The sequence below is a fragment of the Dicentrarchus labrax genome, unplaced genomic scaffold (genome assembly GCF_905237075.1).
Source record: "Dicentrarchus labrax unplaced genomic scaffold, dlabrax2021, whole genome shotgun sequence".
Classification (NCBI taxonomy): domain Eukaryota; kingdom Metazoa; phylum Chordata; class Actinopteri; family Moronidae; genus Dicentrarchus; species Dicentrarchus labrax.
This window is the reverse complement of record NW_026136722.1, coordinates 20,078,791-20,099,553: the sequence shown is the minus strand read 5'-3', so window position 1 is coordinate 20,099,553 and position 20,763 is coordinate 20,078,791. Positions and strand designations below refer to the sequence as shown.

The following is a 20,763-nucleotide window of genomic DNA, read 5'->3' as shown; positions in this document are numbered from 1 at the left end:
GGCCTGTTTGGACCCGGTTAGTGTTTCATGTTAAACTTCGTACTTTAATTGATGCCTGGAGGCCATTTTGTGTATGTTTGTGTGTGTGTGGATAGGATCAAAGACGATCATCTGAAGTTTAATCATATAAAATCTGATCTGAATATGATTTATATGTTTCCTCGAGCTCCTGATTTGTTTTTCTTTGTTTTACAGCTTCAACTATCAAAAGTAGGACAAGTCCTCAGAGCTTTAGCTTCAGTTTGAGGAATAGTTTTAGAGAACACACTTTTATCTTTCTTTCTCAGAGTGAGACATTCAGATGGGTATCATGGAGTCACAATGGGGTTAGCATAGCTTAGCATAAAGACTGGAAGCAGGGGGAAACAGCTAGCGTCATCTCCAAAACAAACAGACCCTCTGATTAAAGCAGTTCCGCCTTAAAAATCATTGTTTCTCCGATACTGCAAAGGACATCTGGATATCTTAGCTAGCTTAGCTTAGCAGTAAAACTGGGAGTAGAGGGAAACTTCTATCCAGCTGTAGCCAGAAAACAGCTAGCATAAACGTTACATTAGTTTATACCCAACAGAGCTACAAACAGTTAGCATATTCCGTATTCTGCTTGCTGTATGTAGCTAGCTGATGTTATGGTTTAATAGCAGATGTGTGTACTGTTTGTCAGGTTGGAGCTATAGCTCCATAACGAGACTGCTATGTTGTTTTATACTTGACATTGTGTTCATCTTAGTTCATTTGTTATTAGGGAAGGAGTCTAATTTAAGTGTTACTTCTATAAACTGACAAACAACAACACGTCCAGCTGTTCAGTGATTATAGATTATTGATTGAATCAGCTACATATAGAACATAGCTCTAGAGTTATACACTGTTTAATGTTACAGTTTGATCTGTAACATCTTTACAGGTGTTGGTAGATGTATTTGTGAGCTCTGGACCGGCTAGCTGTTTCCCTTTGCTTCCGGTCTTTATGCTAAGCTAAGCTAACACATCCTCTTTCCAGCTCATTACTGAACACACAGACTTCTCAGAAAGAGAGAGCATAAGATGATTTCCCTAAATGATGTATTTAAAGGTTCATTTATCTCAGAGAGAAACGTGAGCAATGTGTAACTGAAGTGGATCAAAGTGGACCCTAAAGAGACGCACAGAGTATTTTTAGATTTCTTTTAGTCCCGGAGATCCTCAGAAGGAGCTTCTGTTGTCATCAGTTCAGACTTCCTCCGCTCCATGTGGGAAGATAACAGTGGCAGAGTGGAGTGAAACCTATTATCTGAATTAGTCCTTATTATGCTCCCTCTAACTGGGATCATTTCCAGTAAATTAAACTGTTAGGAGATGAAACTACTTCTCATTTTTCTAGACGACTGCTAGACCTCTTAAAGACCTCTGGGAGTCTCTGAACTGCAGGTTAGACAATCTCACCGCGACAGGGAGGCCTCGTGTTCGTCTCTCGGAACGTCAGGATGAGATTGGATGTTCTATTATTAGTCAGTCAAATCCATTTACCAAACTACACCTCAACACGTCCACAGGGACGGATAACTGACCTGCATGTGTTTATTCCTGCCCACTGGATCATTTGTAGCTTATGAAAGCAAATTCATTCAAAACATTTTCTCTTAATTTCTGATCTAAAACATTTCGTTTTTTTCGTTTTTTAAAAAATTAGTGAGAAACAAATTGCTCAAAGTCCGTTTGATGCTCAAGAGATAAAACATTAGTGAGTTGTTTGGTCTCATTGGTCTTGGTTTTGGTCTTGATCTGGGACTTTTTGGTCTCTACTTGGTTCACGGTCTTGATTTAGGTCTTGAGGTGGGACTTGGTTTTGATTTGGGACTTGTTGGTCCGGACTTGGGACTTGTAAGTCTTCGGTTTGGACTTCTTGGTCCTGACACTCGTGGTTTGAAAGAACAACCTGTATTCATATTCTCTGTTTGTCGTCTGTTTCTGACTTTTTTGAAACAAAACAAAAATGTGTTTCCACAGCAACGCCCCCCCACCAGGTGCTGCACAGCGGTACCGTCACCTGCAGAGAACCTGTCCCAGGTGTTTGGACTGTCTCTGTCTTTTATTAGCAACATGTCCCATCAGCTGATTCTGTCAATAGTTTGAAGAATAAAAGACTTCAGGGTCCAATTAGACACTTTTATAGATTTGTTTAGATTCCCGTGGTTCGTATGACGCAGGCGGAGATAATCCTCGGGCTGCTCTGTCGGCGCTGCTGTGGTTTTTAAACCGATGTGAGCTCATTTAGCCGCCTGCCATTACCTCAGCAGTCGTACAGGTGTTTTAACAAAGACGGAGGCAGGGGAGGTGTTTTATTGTGGCAGATATCCCTCTGGTGTTTTGAACCAATTGACCTCAGTGTGGTGACAAACAGGAGCTTTACTTAATGACTCACCTTCACTGATCTGAGAGCTGCCGGCTGTAAAACACAAACCTGAAAACAAACTCAGTCTGTTGGAGTGTTTCTCTGCTCATTAGAGGACAGATACGTCTTCAATTTTCACTCTTTCTCCATCTATACTGCAAATGTTTTAATACTTTTTAGCAGCTATAGATGAACATGTTTAATTTTGGGAGTAACAGATTACATTGAACAGTTTAATTAAAAGATTACATTTACATTGTAAATTACATTTAGTAAAAATGGGATTATTATCAGAATTAGGATTTTGAAAATTCAGTTTAAACTTGTCAATACTTTTTCTTGTCTTTATTTGTATAAAAAACTACATAAAGTAATCAAGTTTACTTTAAAGTGTGTATTTGAACCAACAGTGACAAAAAAGTCATTTTCAGATATTTGATATAGAGTTTCTTGAAAAACAATAAAAAGTTGTCAATGACTCCTCCTGCACTCGGGGGCACATAGATGTACAGACCGCTCTGTCCTCACTGATGACTGTACAGAAGCTCAGCTTTCTAACTGGATTCAGTGATTTTGGTGAAACTGGATCAGATTTTATGGAGAAAATATTTCCTGGTTTTCCCTCTGACGTCCTGCGGCTGCTCAGCTTCAACTCTCTGTGATTTATAGAGTTTCCTGATGGACAGATAGCTTTAGCTAAAGTAGCTAACCGCTCATAAACTGCTGCTAACTGTATCTGTCCGTCAGCAGGCATCAGAACCGGGCTCAGCAGCCAGACCGGAATCAAACACAGCCTCTGAGACCGGCAGGGAATAACGTTACAGTACCGAGGTCATTTACTGAGTTTCTGATGGACAGATTGATTGATAACGGCTGTTAGCTCGGTCAGCTAACCTAACTGACTCAAGGATGCTAGGAGCCAAACCACTTTGGTACTGGATTCCCTGTCAGACTAGCACCCGGAAGGTAGATGACGCTAGCTCATAGGGCTGTTTACAGATTGTTTACAGATTGTTGACAGATTGTAAAGAGCAATCAATCTCTGCAACACGTCCGTCAGTAGCTACAGGAAACACATAAATAAGAGCAAACAGCTTCCTGTTTCATTAGGACTTCAGGTTACTGACCACACTGAATATTGATCCCGTTCAACACGTGTAGGAGAAACAAACGGTGGCCGCAAAACACAAAAGGCCGTATCTAGAGCCAGTGATTGGGTTGTCCGTTCTGGGCTACTGTAGAAACATGGTGGTTCAACATGGCGGCCTCCGTAGAAGAGGACCCGCTCATTCTTATTTGATTTTTATTTTCAGGTGATTCTACACTAATGAAAACATACATCTGAATATTATATTCCATTTCTGACAATAGATCCTCCTCAATGTTACATATTGAACCTTTAATAATGAAGAAATTTAACTAACGTATAGCAGATCAAAAAGTACAAAATGTGTCTGAAATGTAGTGGAAGTATAAAGTTAAATAAAAATTGACATATTTAAGTACAAGAACCCCAAAAGTACAGTACTGGAGTAAATGAACTTTATCATGCTGCTGGCAGGAAACAAACATTCTGCCGTCTCAATCTCACGCTGTCTGTCAGGTAAACAACACGTAGAAACGTCTCTTGAGTCTGAACGGAGAATGAAGCCGCCGCCTCTGTTTGCAGAATCCGACCTTCCTGCGAGGTCATCCGTCTCTGGATGGAGTTTAACCCTTTACTCTTCAAACACGAGGACAGAGCTTGAACACGGCGCCGGCTGTCCGTCAGCCGCTCACCTGGAACCCGAACCCGCTGCCTGATGACATTTTCCGCGGCAGTATTGAAGTTAGGATTGGGGCAGATATCTGGGGCTGGACTGATGGCTTATTTCATTTCAGAGAGGCTGACTTTGTAAATGTTACTGAGCTGAAATCTCATCCAGTGCAGGGTTCATCTACAAAGTGCCTTTCCCACCAATTGGAGGTGGGCGGGAGAGAGATCCTGCCAAGCGGCACTGACTCCCGCTAGAAGCCTTCGATCTGCCTTTTTTCTGACCTTTTTTTTTTCTTTTATTAGCTGCAGTTTAATGTGAAGGATGGTGGGAAACAGGCTCTCTGGAGCTGAACGCCCAACTGAATTTGTAGGAAGCTTTTAATATAAATAACCTAAATTACATTTTCACCTTTACTTCTTTTGTTCAAAGCTGAAGGCTTCGGGTGCTTTTTGGAAGCAACAGAAGGTCAAAGTGTGACGATGGGTGCGTTGATCAAAGTGAGAGACACAGGTGGTAAACTGTGAGCGTTGTCTGTAATGAGGATCTGTGGGGTGATGGGGTGAGATAGTGGAGGAGAAACACTAATAGGGACATCGCAGAAGGGGGGAGGAAGAGAGTAAAGGCGGAGAGACAAAGATGGAGGATTAAACCATCGATCTTCTCACCCTCAAAGATCAAATCAAAGACCAGCTGTAGGAAGAGTTTTAATGAGCTTCTGCCAGTGCTGGAATGTAACTAAATAAGGTTATACATACAGATATAAGATACATATATGAGATTTAAGACATTAATATAGCAGCTAACATTATATTCTCTATATACAGACACAGAGTCACATGGTGTCTCTCTCCCTCTGCCTGTGTTGTATCGTAGCCGGTCTGCTCCGACTGAAACTGCTGTTTTTATCATCTACGTCGGTGAATTAAGGATTTATTTCCACCAAACCAGAGTTGGTGATTATTGGAAACACTAACAGAGACGCTTTTAATGAGTTTTATTCTATTTCTGTCCACTTTGAATGAAGTTACGATGATCTGAAGGTAAAATCAGTGTTTGTGTCTCTGGAGTCTGGTGGAGAGTGATAGTGATATTACGGCTGTTTGTGGTTAAACTAAAGGTCTATCTCTGTAGGGATCCTTTCCATAATGCTGTCAGACACTGACAATAACAACCTGAGTCTGTCAGTGGCAGAAACTACTACTGTTAGTGGAGTTGGTAATCGTTAGAAAGACTAACAAAGACGGTTTTAGTGAGTTTTATTGTGTTTCTGGTCTGAGATTCTGGTGCTCTACTTGCAGTGGCAAGTAAATTTTGTCCATATAACCTCGAGGTACTTGTGCTGTTCTAGAGTCTTTCTACTTTTACTCCAACACATCTCAGTGTGAAATATTCTACTATTGACTACATTTATCTACTACAGCTTTATAAATGAACACACAACAACATATGATGTTGTTATAAATGAAACTACCATCAGTTTATTTAAATACAGCTGAAACCATTAATCAGTGAACTCATTTTTCAGCTTCATAAACATGAACATTTTCACTTTTTCCTTGCAATGATTGTAATAATTTGAATGTAATTGTAATAATTGTGAGGTTTGGACTGTTGGTTGTGAGGGTGTCACTTCGAACTAATTGTGACGATATTTTTTTGTATTTTCACAATTTTTACAAAGCAATCAATCAATGGAAAATAATCATTAGTTTAAGTCCTCAACCAACTCCAACAGTAAAATCCTGCTTTCACATTAGTGCACGAGTCAGAAAAATCTGATATTATATATAATAGTACAACACCTTAATACTTTAACTTCATTTTACTCATTATACGCACATACTTCCACTGTAGTGAACGGTCGGAAAACCGCTGCTTTACACACATGATCTTTGTGGGAACTGTTTGGGCTGAAATTAAATTTGCAGCTCCTCAGTAGAAAATGAGATTATAGTTGGACTGAAAAGGCTCAACTCCCACAGGCTGCTGGGTTATTTTCAGATGAAAAAAATATAAGACTGTCTTTATCCAGTCATGGCTGACACTTTGAGTCCTACCTGTACACTCAGGACTTACAGGTAACACAGAAGCTGGATGGATGATGATGATGACGTTATAGAATTAGGCTTATTTTTAATGCGTTAAAAACAATAAAGACAAAATAAATAGTCTCTCAGACACGAGTTGACTCCAATCGTTCACAGACAACACATCACTGACGTGTTCTTTATTGTTGAATATCAGCAAAACAAGGGACCGTTCATTACAGACATGAACTCACACAATCGGTGCATTCTTTACATCTTAACAGTGTTGAATTAAACAGTAGTCTACTGTATTGTCTTTTATTGCCCAGTGTTTGGCACACACAGTGAATCCACAGTTTCAGGATTTAATCCATTTCTACTCGCTTCAAAAGCACCAATGTGAATTAGTCTGCAGCACCCATAAAATCTGACATAATGAAAGCCATTAATTAAAAAGCCAAAAAAACTTCAAACCTATAATGATTTTGTCCTTTTTTACTGGGATTTGGCAGGAAAGACGTTTCGGTTTGTTTTATTCATTTAAGATTTGTGTAAAATGTTTAAAATGATTAGGTTGGCTATTTAAAGGCCTTTCAAATGAATGCAAAAACCATGAACGTGGTGAATTTAGCATTTAGTGTGACGTCATTATTTACACAGACTTTCTGTCAGCACTTAAAGAGCCCAAAGCTTATTATTAATTATCACTGGCTGCATTAATATCATTAATAATTAACTGTGGTACTTTCTAGTCAACCCGCTCTGACTCTCCCTCTCTTCTGAACTGAATCCTCTGATCGGTGGTCCTTCTTGTGGGAGGAAACAATCTTTGAAAACCTGGTTTTGTAATTCATCCAGAGAGAACGAGTGTCCACACACACAGATAGAAACCTGCTGGCAGAGTGTTTTGATGTCCTCACCTGTGGGACTGACACTGATCACTGAATGTGAAATGCTGGAATGTTTTAAACTGCCTGAAGCACAAACGCTGCTAAAGACACCAGAGACAATCCTGTCCTGATGTTAGCACAGGAAAAAATAAAATGCACCAAAATGGACCCAAAACCTCTGATAATAGAGTTTGTTGTTTTATGTTTTGAATCTGTGCAGCTGTGGGGTCGGTACTGAGCAGTGAACTTAAACATGACGCTGTCCATATTCTATCTATAAATGAATCTGTCAGATCAGGAGAGATATCAGGTGTGTGACGTTGGCGTCCTGTCCAGATGTCGGCGCAAGAGGAAGTAATTGAGTTCATCCTCAGGTTCTGCATATTAGCTACATGCTAATATTAGCATTCTATGTTCACATCAAACTATAGTGATTATTTTAGAGGACTTGGACCTGTTGATGGCATCAGATGAAGTCAGAGGATTGTCAGCAGGATTCATCCTCTGGCGGAGTTCCTACTCATCCTGGAAAACCTGGACATTTAAAGACTAGTTTTCCAGGCGTGGAAACACCTGGAAATTGATTAAAATGACGAGTGGCCTGGAAAAGTTTGAATGCACTTGTATTGTACTGCCCCTGATTCAGATACATATAAACCTACTGTAGGTGCACATTTAGTTTGAGCAGGTTTATCAAACACTCAGTCTGTTACTCAGACCTGTGGAAGCTCAGTGGAAATGCTAACTACATGCATACGGCCTATTAATGATCAAATACATTTGTTGTGGTTGATAAATACATGATCAGTAAACCAATACTAAACTAATCTGACTGAGCTAATGAGTCTAAAATAATCAAGGTCTAATCTAATTGTTCTTGATTAAACTAATCCGACTAAGCTAATTAATTAAACTTATCTAATCAAACTGATCTGATCTAATCAATCTGATTGATCTGACTTTGTCCGCAGTGGGAGAACGAGCAGCTGCACAGTCTGGAGGAGCGAGGTCGTCTTCTTCTCTCGCTGCAGTTTCTGCCTCCGCTCAGTTCGGAGGAAAAAGACGCAGAGCGCGGAGGAGGAGCAGGAGGAGCTGAAGGGCGTCGCAGCGGAGGTCTCTGTGTGGGCGTGAGGCGCTGCGCTCACCTGGCCGCCATGGACGTCAACGGATTCTCTGACCCCTACGTCAAAATGTAAGAACAGAGCTAACGTTAGCATGCTAATATCTTACAAACATGATGCTAATAACAAAACTAAGAACCAAATACTGTTTTAATTTGCTCACTCACACAGATCTCGACATGGAGGAGGATATAATGAGTCAGACACACATTAACAAAGAACTTCTGATTGGACAGGACTTCATTTCATTTTGTCCGACTGTATCTATCCCTCATTCTTTGGTTCCTGCTGTCCAGCTTCCAGTTCATTTCAGCCGGTTAGAGGATCATTCAGATCACCTGTTGTGTGCTGTGGGGACCGACTCCTGATCAATGATTGAGAGCAGCTTAGTAAATCCTCTCTCGGCCAATCAGAGTGTGATGCAGCCGGTTCTTTAGGGCATAAGAGAGGAGAGGAGCTGCACACTGCTTCCTCAACTCTCTGCAGACCTTACTTTATGGGATATTATCAGCTGCTAACTCTGACCTTTTCAGAATTCTTCTGTTTTCTGACTGAAAGGGATTTTATTGTTCTGAAACTGAACCCTGAGTGAATATTAAAGAACCCGTTTCCACTAGATTACCTGAATCAAGGCAGATTTTAAAGTAGCTGTGCAATAGTTTTGTTTGCTTAACGATTACCTGCAGGCTTTATTGTGTTTATTAGCAACCACTCCGAGGACCCTATCGTAACTGAAGGAATTATCCTTGTGCCAAACGTGCTCCAAACCTCACCAAACACTGCACACGTCAGCGGTGGTGAAAGCTTGTGTAACAAGTTGTTGTAAATACTTCAACAAAGCACATTTCACGTACACACACAAAAATCTGTAGGCACATGTATCCTGCCCCAACATTCAAAAACCCTCTTAGACCCATACCCCAAACCCAAAGAGTCAGCAATTTTAAACTTAATGGTCATTTTAGGCGTCTTTTTATTTTATTTTTTTAGGCGTTGTCCTTCATCAACCTCCTCATACATAATTCCTCAACTTGACTTCAGATTAGGTCAGCAGCATCTAAAGACCTTCACGATGAAAAGTTTCGCTTTTTTTAGCTTTCGTCAAACACCAAACTTTATACGTCTGATAACAGTTGTGGCCTGAACGGTGGTCTGTGTTTATCACTGCTTGCAGCTTTAACTTTCACTGAATCCCCCTAATACTCACTTCATTTTTAAGGGAATTGGTTAATTGTTGATAAATAAATTAAACAATGAGCAGAGAAACACAAAGTCACAATTAATTTCTGTCTACTTGGATTAACTGTATAAATGTAAATTAGTGTATAAAAGTGCTTTAGAAGTAAAGTTTTAGAGGATTACTGCTGTTAAAACAATAACCTCTTTAAATAATGCTCAGCTGTTCAAATACAAACTTTACAATGTTCATTCAAATGGACACAAATGTGTTGGAGCCGAACCTGAACTCCTCCTGCACTGAGGATGTCTACTGAATACTGGACTTCAGCACTAATGAGACAAATAAAAGCTGGAGTTTTGCCAACTCATTAACTTTACTAATCAATGATGCAATTGTTGTTAAAGTTGCACCATCTGTTTCCTAGCAGGAAGGATAATCAGTTAGGAGAAGGAAACAGTGAGCGGAGCAGTGCTCTGTCAGAGGAAACACTCGGGGCCAGAGTCGGGGATTTAAGGCTTTAGCTGGCTTTTGAAGAGGACAAGAGTTTTCTGTTGCACGACGTCAGAATACAAACTGAGTCTGAAGCAGAACAAAAAGGCAACTGGCAGCCAAGGGGTCAAGTGAACTCCGATTTACCAGTTTTTAAAATCACTACGGAGTCCAGAATATCAGCATGCTGCGTCACGACTCGCTTTCAGCCAATACATCACTTTATAGAAGGTCAATATTCCTTTTAAAAACCAGACAGTCGGCGTCATCACCTGTTCCTCTCAATCAGTCTGTGTCTGGATTTATTATCTTCAAATCCAACTAGATAAATCTATCGACTTTGTGGTGGTAATCCTTTCCTGATAAGTTTCAAACCTGCGGTGAAAGTATGACATTAGTTTGACTGAATCCAAACCTGTATCAGACTTAAACGACTCTCCTACCTGTGACTTACGGAGGACTAAAGCTGCCATTATAATTAATAACTTAAATTAATGAAATAATGGCCGGATTGTAGAAATAAAAGCCTCAATTATCAATTAACTGTGCAGGTTAATTTAAAGGTAATAAGATTTAAAGATAATTTAACTTATTTGATAAAACACCTTGGCAAAACACATCAGGAAAAACAGCTGAATGGAGATGAAATTATTGAATCTTGTAGCACTTCTCAACTCTCCAAATGTTATCAGACCAAACAAATCATTTCGTGGAGGGGTTGATGCAAAAGAAATGTATCCACCATTTTACAGCAGCTTCTTTAACAATGTAAACTCAGGAAAAAGTGTTAATAGTAGATAGATAGATAGATTGATAGATAGATAGATAGAGTTTCTGTGGAAGCTGTATCTGTCTCTATCAAATATACATTGAATGACATGAGACTAAGCTAAAGCAAAGTGCTTTCTAAAACAGTCACAACTGCAAAATACATGGAAGTGGATATAAAATACAAAAACAAGCACAATTAAAATGACAAACACCATAAAAGTAATGTGAAAAGGAAATATGAAGGTAATATAATTGAACATTAACTGTACGACATCTTTTCAGGACATCAGGTCAGTCATTTTGCCGATGATACTCACATTTACTTGAAGATTTTGAAAGCAGTACTTTTACATTTAGTGGAGTTTTCCACAATGTGGTATTAAAGTATCTGAATACTTCTTCCTGCAGTGATGTACAGGTGTACTCCAGTACACTGTGACCTCACAGTTGGCTGTGGTCAGTTAAACACAGTCTCTAAATCTGCTCTTCTCTCCCTCTGCTGTCAGATACCTGAAGCCTGACATACAGAAGAAATCCAAGCACAAAACAACAGTGATGAAAAAGACCCTCAACCCCGAATTCAATGAGGTAAAAACCCTGAGCTCCTCCTCCTCCTCCTCCTCCTCAGGCTGCCACAGCAGGTCCAACGCCGGCCCAGAGCTTCACACACAGCTCAGGGCCTTCACTTCTGGTCTCTCTGAGACGCAACCTTAATGAGCTCAGTCTCTTTTATTGCAGGCTAATATCTCTGCTCAGTGTAAAGGAAAATGAACTGCTTCATCTTGTTTTTCTGAATAACTGAAACATCTCCAATTGTTCTCCCACATAAATGAAAACCAGAATATCTGAACAGCTGTCAGAAACTTTTTCTTTCCTGAACTAAATTAGATTTTCACCTTTTAAAAACTAGAGAACCAGAAAAAGCGCTTGTCTGTGTTGATTATCATTAGTATCACATTGTCGTTTTTAAAAATACATTATAAAAATTATTATAATTATTGTCACTTTAAAGACATTTTTTATTGTAGTTTCAGGCTTCTACAGGCTGTAGTTACACTTTGCTACACTTTGAATATGTTAGTTTGTGTGTTTAATGTTTCATATGTGACCTGTTGGACTAGATTTTCTGTACCTAATCCAGAAAAATTAAAACTGATGAGAACTACTGTTTGAGTCCAGATTAAATGAAAAATGCCTCTTTAACCACTTTAGATTACTTCCTCAGTCATATTGTACCCGTTAAACAATGTATGCCAAAAACCTTTCAATTTCAAATCTTTTTTTGTTTATATCAAAATTCAATCTTCCCTGAAAATTAAAATGTGACGCATGCTTACATCATCATGAATTAACTGATTCCAACCAATAATATCCTGACATTCACCCGTCAATCAATCTTCAACTTTTAGCCACACAGCGTGAAGATTCATTAGTTGGCTAGCTAGCTAACAGCATGGCTAGCTACCGGAGCTCACCGATTACTGTAAAAACACTACTTTCTAAAATATCATCCAGTTTCACCCAAATCACTGGTATTGTCTGGTTTTCCCTCTGGCGTCCTCCAGCTGCTCTGTCTCAGCTCAGCTAACAGCTGCTGCTGTTGACAGACGGAGGACAGTTCTACAAAAGCATTGAGACGTGATTACTGGAGTTTTCAGATGGACTTTTACTGCTACTAACGGTAATGTTAGCTGCCGTTTAGCCAGTTAGCTTGTGCAGCTAACAGTAGCTGACTCAGCCCTGGGCTTCCCAGAGCCAAAACGAGCAAAAAAAACCACCTCAGTAGTCAAACTGTCCTCCGTCAGCATCAGATGCTGCATTCAGTCCCGGTCTGGTTGTGGTGTTCACTGGGAGCTCCCAGTCCAACAGAGTCAGCTAATGGATCCACTATAGGTGAAGATATATTTGTCACACATACACAATATTTGTTAGTCGGGTCGGAAGGAAAGTAAAGAATATTACCGGACCTGAATATTCTCCAAATAAAACCGAGGCAGCACAACGTGAAATTGTTTGTTTTTGCACCTCACAGACCTGTACTCTGCTTCTCTCTGTGTCTGATGACTGCAGGAGTTTTTCTATGAGATCTCGCTGTCTGAGCTCGCCAACAAGACGCTGGAGGTGACTGTGTGGGACTACGACCTGGGACGCTCCAACGACTTCATAGGTGAGACACCCTTGCAGCTCATCGTGATCACTGAAACCTCCTCTCAGCCTGTCGGTGGAACTGGTTCCTGAACCCTGAGTGCTCTTTGTCTCAAGGACATGTTTTATGGTTGCGTGGAGAATATCTGAGTAAATAATCACATAATGAGCTGAAAATGTTTGACAGGATCGTCGTCTTGTTCAGCTGAGAGGAAACGATGTAAATATTAATGAATCTGACACATGCTGCTCGTTAGCGTCGGCAAAGCTGTTCAGCCAAAGCTTTGTTTGTTATGATTATGAATGAATTTTTATCAGTCCCACCATCTGTATTACTGATCGGGCTCCCTTTCCTCCTTTAGTTCTGATAATTACAGTTTCTGTGTGTTATTATATTAATATTGTTAAATATGGAAAAATCAAAGCGCTGCTGGTTGCCAATAATTCATCTCAAGAGCACGGCTTATTTAATGTTGAGCAGCGTGTTTGCTGCTGTTTGTGAGGCAAAAGTCACGGTGTTCTACAACTGTAGCTTTACACACGCAAAAAAATGTACCCTGTTTTTTAACCTTACATCTAACACGGAACATATTCCCTCCACATCTTAAAAAACAGAAATAAAATGAATAGATAATCATTTACCAAAAACAGGTTCATACAACAAGGGTAATCATACTGAAGGGATAATGGCATATTAGACATTAGAATAAGCACCCTTATAGAGCCCCCTCTGCAGGGCCCCATCATCCCCAATATAGTCCAGAAAGAGGGCCCAGATATTAAGAAACGTAGATGTTTTTTGTACTTGAGCCAGAAGCTTATTGCTTCTAAAGGAATAAGTTTCCTAACACTCTGAATCCAATGTGAGACCGTAGGGAGTCTGAAATCCACTGAAGATCGTCACAACTCCTTGAACTAAAATCTATTCACCTTATGCAGCTCCAGTGAAAAACAGGTTTATTTTTCTGAGCTATATTATTGATTTCTTTACACACTTTGAGCCAGAAGTCATTAATATGAACCCTCAGTAGTTTAGCACTTATTACAGTAGCAAAGGATTAAACATGTATGTTTCACTGGATATTCACACTGAATACTAATGTCAGCCCTGAGCAAAGAGTTGACCCTGGGATAATGCACACAGTTAACCCCGGTTTAACATAAAGCCAGGGCTATACGATTATCAGAGTTAAAAGCCCTTTGCCCTGGGGTTAGGGGTCTGTTAGCCCCAGGATAGATTACATTAGATTAGGTTAGATTAGATAGATACTTTATCCATCCCCAAGGGGAAATTCAGTTTCAAGCAGTATCCACAGACTGATAATAATAACAATAACAACAACAAGAGGTCAAATGCAAAAGAACTAATAAAATAAAATAAAATAAAATAAAATAAAATAAAATGAAATGAAATGACATAAAATAACAAGCACTGGGTAATTGTCCTAAGGTGCATGGTCAAATCCAGTGCTTCAAAGGCCTAAGGTACATAAGTAGTGTCAGTCAGTCAGTGGTCACATAATGCAGGGTGCACTGCGTCAGGTGGTATAGTTAACTAAAGGGCAGACATATTGGAGTTTTGAGTTTCTCTCCCCTGGGTGGAGTTGAAGAGCCTGATGGCGTGGGGGAGGAACGGTCTCCTCAGTCTTTCAGTGGAACAGGACAGTGACAGCAGCCTGTCGCTGAAGCTGCTCCTCTGCCTGTAGATGGTGCTGTGCAGTGGATGCAGTGGATTGTCTCTGCCTGTAGATGGTGCTGTGCAGCGGATGCAGTGGATTGTCCATGACTGACAGGAGCCTGTTCAGCGCCCGTCGCTCTGCCACAGATGTCAGGCATGTCATAGTGAGGGTTCATAGAATACTTTTATCTCTGGGCTAATGCTTCTGCTAGCTCTGGGTTAAATGTCTGCTGGAACACGTGACTGATGTTTACATTTGTCTTTAGCCCCGTCTCTCAAAGTTGGAGCTCTGGAGCAGGGTCAGCAACAGCAAGCCCTCGGGTAAAGTCCAGGTTATAATGTACCAGTGTGAAAGCTCCCTTAGCCTGGTGCTTACAGATCCCATAGCCTGGTGCTACTAGAGTTCTTCGAAAGCTGCGACCCACTTGCATGAAACCGCACAGATCAGAGCAGATCACAGTGAGTGGAAGTATAGAGAATTCAGTCAATTTTCAAAATAAAATGCCACATGCAGATTCCAGATTGAATTTCAAGCTAGATCAATATTGTGGCACAAGGCCAGAAGTCACTTTCAAATTCTTTTTAAAGGATAAAATATACAAGAAAACAACAAAGCAGCAACCCGCTCTGAATACTCTCGGTGAGATTTGAGGATCTCAGAACCAAACGTTATAAAGCCGTGCCGGGTGGACTCTGATGTTAGCATAGCTCCAGTCAACAGTTTAAAGGACAGACTCACATTCTCAAAGCGATCCCTTCATAATGTTCTTCCAGTGGACAAAATCCTCCCACTGTGCAGAAATATGTTCCAAGTTTACTTCAATTACTTTTGTCTGTAACTAGTAATGTAACTAATTTTAACGTGAGACTTTCTGTTTGTCGCCCGTTCAGGCGGCGTCTGTCTGAGCTGTCACTCACAGGGCGACGCCCTCCGGCACTGGATGGACTGCCTGAAGAACAAGGGCAGGCGGGTGGAGCGGTGGCACATCCTGACCAACGAGCTGCCACGAACCCTCAGCCACGACTAAACCCAGCAGCCTCAGCACGTGCGGACGGGCGCCGTCGGGGACCGCAGGCAGCCTCTGCGTACTTCACGGGATGGACTCAAGCAACTTCACCACAGGAATCAGCAGAGAGGGAAAGTGTATTATAATTAGAGCCACCATGGTCGGAGCAGAATGGTGGTGTGCCTTCATTATTGATCATCACACCTGCACTCAGCACCAGGTTACATCCACTGCAGGCCGACACTTATGAGGGGTGGAACTCACATTCAGTAGAAACCACAGCTGCAGACGGTTGCATGTCTTCTTTCTTCTACAGATTTTAGTCCCATGCTCTCTTTAAAAGAAAAACCAGCTCCCAAATTTGTTATGTTTTTGTTGTCACCATGCCTCCCGTCAGTGCATGTTCCCGTCAGAGCAGCAGTATTTTCTCCGTCTGCGTAGACAGAACTTCTCTGCGTTCAGTCTAAACCCAGTTTGTTCCTCTCATGTTTATACAGCTCAGCTTCTGTTCTAACTAAAGAGGTGGTTTACTAACTGCTGTTGTTAAGATATTTCCTGAATAGATGACTCAGTCCCTCCAGGATTCAGCAGGCTTTTCTGGGGACTGTTGAGACCTAAAATGGCTGATTTTACATCAGCTTTTCTCAAATGTTGTGATGGTTACTTTTCTGAGTTAGAAAAACAAGAGTCTTTAAATTTGAGAAACAAACCATTTCAGAAATTGTTCAGAAAAGTCATTAAAGTGGGAATTAGTGAATAAAGTATTTAATTTTCAAACACCCACATAAACAAAATTCTGGTTCACTGTGATGTGAATGTTAAAATGTTTGTTTCTAAGATTACCTCAACAACAAATTATTAGTACATTGGCAAAACTTTTTTTTGTTTATTTCAAAACTTAAAACTTTAAAGTTAAGACAGTTGCCTTTTAAATTATGAGTTTAGTCAACAGTCAACCAAAAAAATAGCTGATTTGTTTGTTTGTTTTTGTTTTGTAAACCATAAAACTTTAATAGCCCAGGTTTTTATTTGCTTCAGTCAGTGAACTCAACCTGCCTTTATTTGAGACAGGCCTTTAATTCCTTTTTGTAAAGGAGACCTGCGTTCAATTGAGGTTTTATGGTACTATATTAAAAATCGAAGGCAACTTGTTCCAGTGAGAATAAAATCACTAGTAGTTTAACTATTTGTGTGGGGGGGACTGCTATGATTGGTCAAATTTGTGGAAGATTTGCAGTGACTGGACAAAATTGAGAGGTGCAACTTCCTGGAGGGACTGTGGATGGTAACTTTGTGCAGGACCCCCCCCCTTCATAATGTAGATGCTTTGGTTTTTAGTGTCTGGCTCTGATTGGATGGAGGTTCCTCCATCACTACAGCTACCACTGTTGGCAGATTCTCCTGATCAATGGACAACTTTTTATGTAAAAATGGACCGGGACAGCCAACAACAGATCAACAGAAATAAATGTAATTTAATTAAGTTACAACTCAGTTGAAAATGACTTTAAATGAATATTCTGTCATTGTGAAACAGATCTCAGCTGTGGTTTTAAGCTCAGTTATACAGAGAAGACCATCTGTTATTCTTCTTCTTGCACTCATATTCAGATACTGAATATAACAGGGAGGCTCGAGGCAATTGGGTAATTTTCATGATGATTGCGCGGCTTCGTGGCTTTGATTAGGTCAAATTTGGAAACACTGACGGCTACAGAAAAAACAGTCAGAAAAAGCTGCAGACGTGTAACTTGATTTATTCCTGCAACTGTTCAGTCTTGTTTGATTTTTCTGTATGAAGTATTTCAGTGAAATGTTCCAGGGTTTGAATAGATGGAGGGTCAGTCTTCAAAGGTGCTAACAGTGAAGGAATCTCAGTGTGGTGAAGTTTAATGTCCACTGATTTAAATATTGTTTCACAGGCTGCTCCACACCGACAGGAATACTGAATCCCTAAACGTTCGCTAAGCCCCACTTTAGCCCCCGCTGACCGTACAACACAGAACAGGAAACGAGACAGATTTGAAACAATAGCTCCTTAATATCAGACAGAAGCAGTTTCAGTGACTGGAAAGACAACCTTTGATAGCAGATTTACCAGCTGTCAGTTGAGCTAACGTTAGCTCCACGATGCACCTGAAGATGCTGTCTTTGTCTGAGTCCTAACGTTTACAGCTAAATACCTTTCTTAAAATGTAAACCCTGTAAAATAACTTTAGCTTCCGTCTGTTAGCATTGGTATCATGTATGTAGCCATCAAGTGCGAACTAGCAGGTTCCAGGTCATGATGCCATGCTAACAGACAGTTTGTTTTCACTTTCAGGATGAGGACTGATGTAACGCTAGCTCACGTAGCATTTACTGGGGTTGCTGGATTATAAACGACCTAAAATCCAACCAAGAGCCGCTAAAGTTAGTTTAAACTCTGATAGCATTCAGGACCATCAACACTAGTGGCGAACTGTTACAGGTTACATTAGAACAGATAAACCCACCAATGCATCATTTAAACCTATGTTTAAATAACAAAGCACATTTTTCTCTCGATGAGATTACAAAGTCAATACAAAGACGGAAATTGGACAAATACGCAAATTTGTGAGAGTTAAAAATATTCAGGTGAGAGGAAACTTTGCTCGAATCACGGTGCGAAAATTTGCTTCGTGTTTGTTGTGAACACACCATAAAAACCAGCCTCCACACTTGTGTGCCTAGTTACGGTTGCTAAGCTATGATTGGACAATCACTGACTGCGGGGGAGGGGTTTAGCGAACATTTGGAGGCATAAAAAGAACGTCTGCAGAAAATATAAACCGTCAGCAGCTGTGTTGGTCTCATCTTTCAAACGTATCGGTAAAATAATCAGAATTTCCTTCGTATCATTTCTCTGATATTTGCTCTGTAACGCACGGATCACTTCTCTATTGCACTCCTTAATACAACTGTGAAAAACAAACTGCATCCTATTGTTGCCATGACTGATGATGATGATGATGATGATGATGATGATATCAATATCAATACAAGTGGTTCTTCCTCGTTGTTGCATGATGCAATATGTTGATATACTTCTTTATATCTCTATACTCCCCCTGCCTGTTTTCTAATTCAAAGCGTTGAAGTGAGACATGATGAAACATTCAGGTACACCTCATGTTGAATTTCTTGTTTACAGTGTTATTGTTCATCTTTTATGCACGACTGAATGTACGAATGTGGCTTTCTATACGATATTGTTGAACTGTTGTTTACACTGATCTTGTGCTTTACAGTTACATTTCTATCAGGTGTTTTATGTACAATGATGCAACAATAAATTTGGAATGCAACAGACAGATCAGTGAGTGTGTTTATGGTTCTTTACCTGTGAGTGGGCCACTACTGCCCCCTACAGCCCGAGCAGAGCACTACAACTGCACCTTCACAGCACAGTCGGACTGGTTTTAAAGTCTCCTCCAGTCAGTTAGGGGGTCAATGTATATAACTTCTACAGTGCGATCCACCAGTGACACTGAGAATGGACCTTCAGTGAAGGAAGAGACATCTTGTGTCCAGCAGGAAATATGTGGTTCATTTCTAATGCTGTAGATTAGCATTTCCTGAAGAAGCCACTGCTTGCATCCACAGCTCACAGAAAGAAGTGTTGGTTATTCACATCTAATGGTAACCCCCAAAATCAGTTGTAATTAAATAGTGTGTTCAGATTATACTCCACTAAAACTTGTGAAATAAAGTTTATAATAACAGTACTGACTTGTGCCCTGTATCTACAGCACTGACAGCTGACCTGTAGCCGTCCTACGTGTACTGTACTTTTTTACTTTTACTTGAGTAAAAAAGTTTCAGATTCAGTTTTAAAATTCGGTCCTTCTACTTTTATAGTAAATGTAAGATGAGATAGAAGATTCACCTGCACTGAAATTCAGCCTATAATCCTGCATATTATTTTATAAACGGGTCAAATATTTTTGTCTAAAATCTTACTCTGAAGGCTGTAAAATAAATGTAAATATACAATATTTCATGTAAAAGCATAGCATAAGATATGAGGTAATATATAATTCACATGCACCAAAATTCAGTGTACAGTAATTTTTGTATGTCAGGAAATATAATAAAGTATAAATTCTGGTGATTTATGATGACAAATTGTAACAAGTATTTGACATTACAGGAAGCTCTGGTGGATATTTGGTGATATATTGATTATTATAATTATTGTTGGTTTATTGATTCTTCAGTCAGGTGAGAAGTTCTCACCGTCCATCATCACACAGGCCCATAAGGTCACTGTACGCCTCCTGAAACAGGAAATGAACTAATCAATACACACCATAAGTAAACAATCAATACTGTAAAGTCCTGAAAACAAACTGCAGACCTCATACAGATGAGTTTGCAGTACCTTTACCCGAGTGCTGTTCTTAAATCTAAGGAGTCTTTTCTTTAATAATAATAATAATAATAATCTCAGAAAAAATAAAACTTATAAAATCAATAAAATTTCAACCAGATAAAAGAAGAAAAACATTTCGGAAAGAAACGATAAGAAAATTAGAGTAAAATCAAGAAAGACTACGATACATACGAAATATGTTTTAAGAAGGGAGATCACTGACTCAGCCGACCTGATTTCCTCGGGCAGATTGTTCCAGAGCCTCGGGGTCCTGACAGCAAACGCTCTGCCCCCTTTCAGCCGGGGCCTCTGGGACTGACAACAGACTTCTGCCCGAGGAAGTACGGTACTGGATTCATTCCAGATGAACTGGACAGTGGACGAGATCAGGCGCCAGCAGCAGGAGGCGACAAAAGACTGCAGTCAGTCAAAGTCAGATTTTACATCCTGTTAGATCATCTGTCGGCTGCCTGGAGTTTGCAGACTGTGTTCGGATAATAAATAAACTTTATTGTTATTATCAACCTCTCAAGATGTGTGTTAACAGATTAAACCTTCATTGATTCATTCTTCTGTTCAGATCAGTTTCGCATCCAATAACACACATTTTCTTTTGTCAATGTGATCCTTTGTTACCGTCAGTTCACATTCTGTACAAATCTTCTTTTTCTTTTCGCCATTTCTCCTCAAAACGTTTCTAAACACTGATCCATCGTATGCAGATCAGGCAGTAGGGACATTTCAACCCATTTAAAGTAAACTTTGGGAACGGTCAGAAGGAGGATTAAGATGTGTGAAGGAAAAACATGTAGGAACAAACGTAGGCGAGGTTTTATTAATCTGATGAAAAGACTGCGAATGCATGTTTCCTGTTTTGTGTGTACACAGATTTTAACACCTGCACAGGGTTTTATGCATCTGGCCCCAT

General features: G+C 40.1%; 1 protein-coding gene across 1 annotated transcript in view; it reads left to right on the top strand.

Moving 5' to 3' along the window:
* The window catches only part of doc2a (double C2-like domains, alpha), a 58,560-nt gene extending 39,786 nt beyond the window's left edge, over nt 1-18,774 (top strand). Inside the window, exons 8-11 of the mRNA XM_051388815.1 lie at nt 8,020-8,240; nt 11,116-11,197; nt 12,680-12,776; nt 15,324-18,774. Coding sequence (XP_051244775.1) covers nt 8,020-8,240; nt 11,116-11,197; nt 12,680-12,776; nt 15,324-15,460 — 537 coding nt within the window. The 3' untranslated portion in view covers nt 15,461-18,774. The remainder of the gene's footprint in view (nt 1-8,019; nt 8,241-11,115; nt 11,198-12,679; nt 12,777-15,323) is intronic.
* Nucleotides 18,775-20,763: the final 1,989 nt, after the last annotated feature.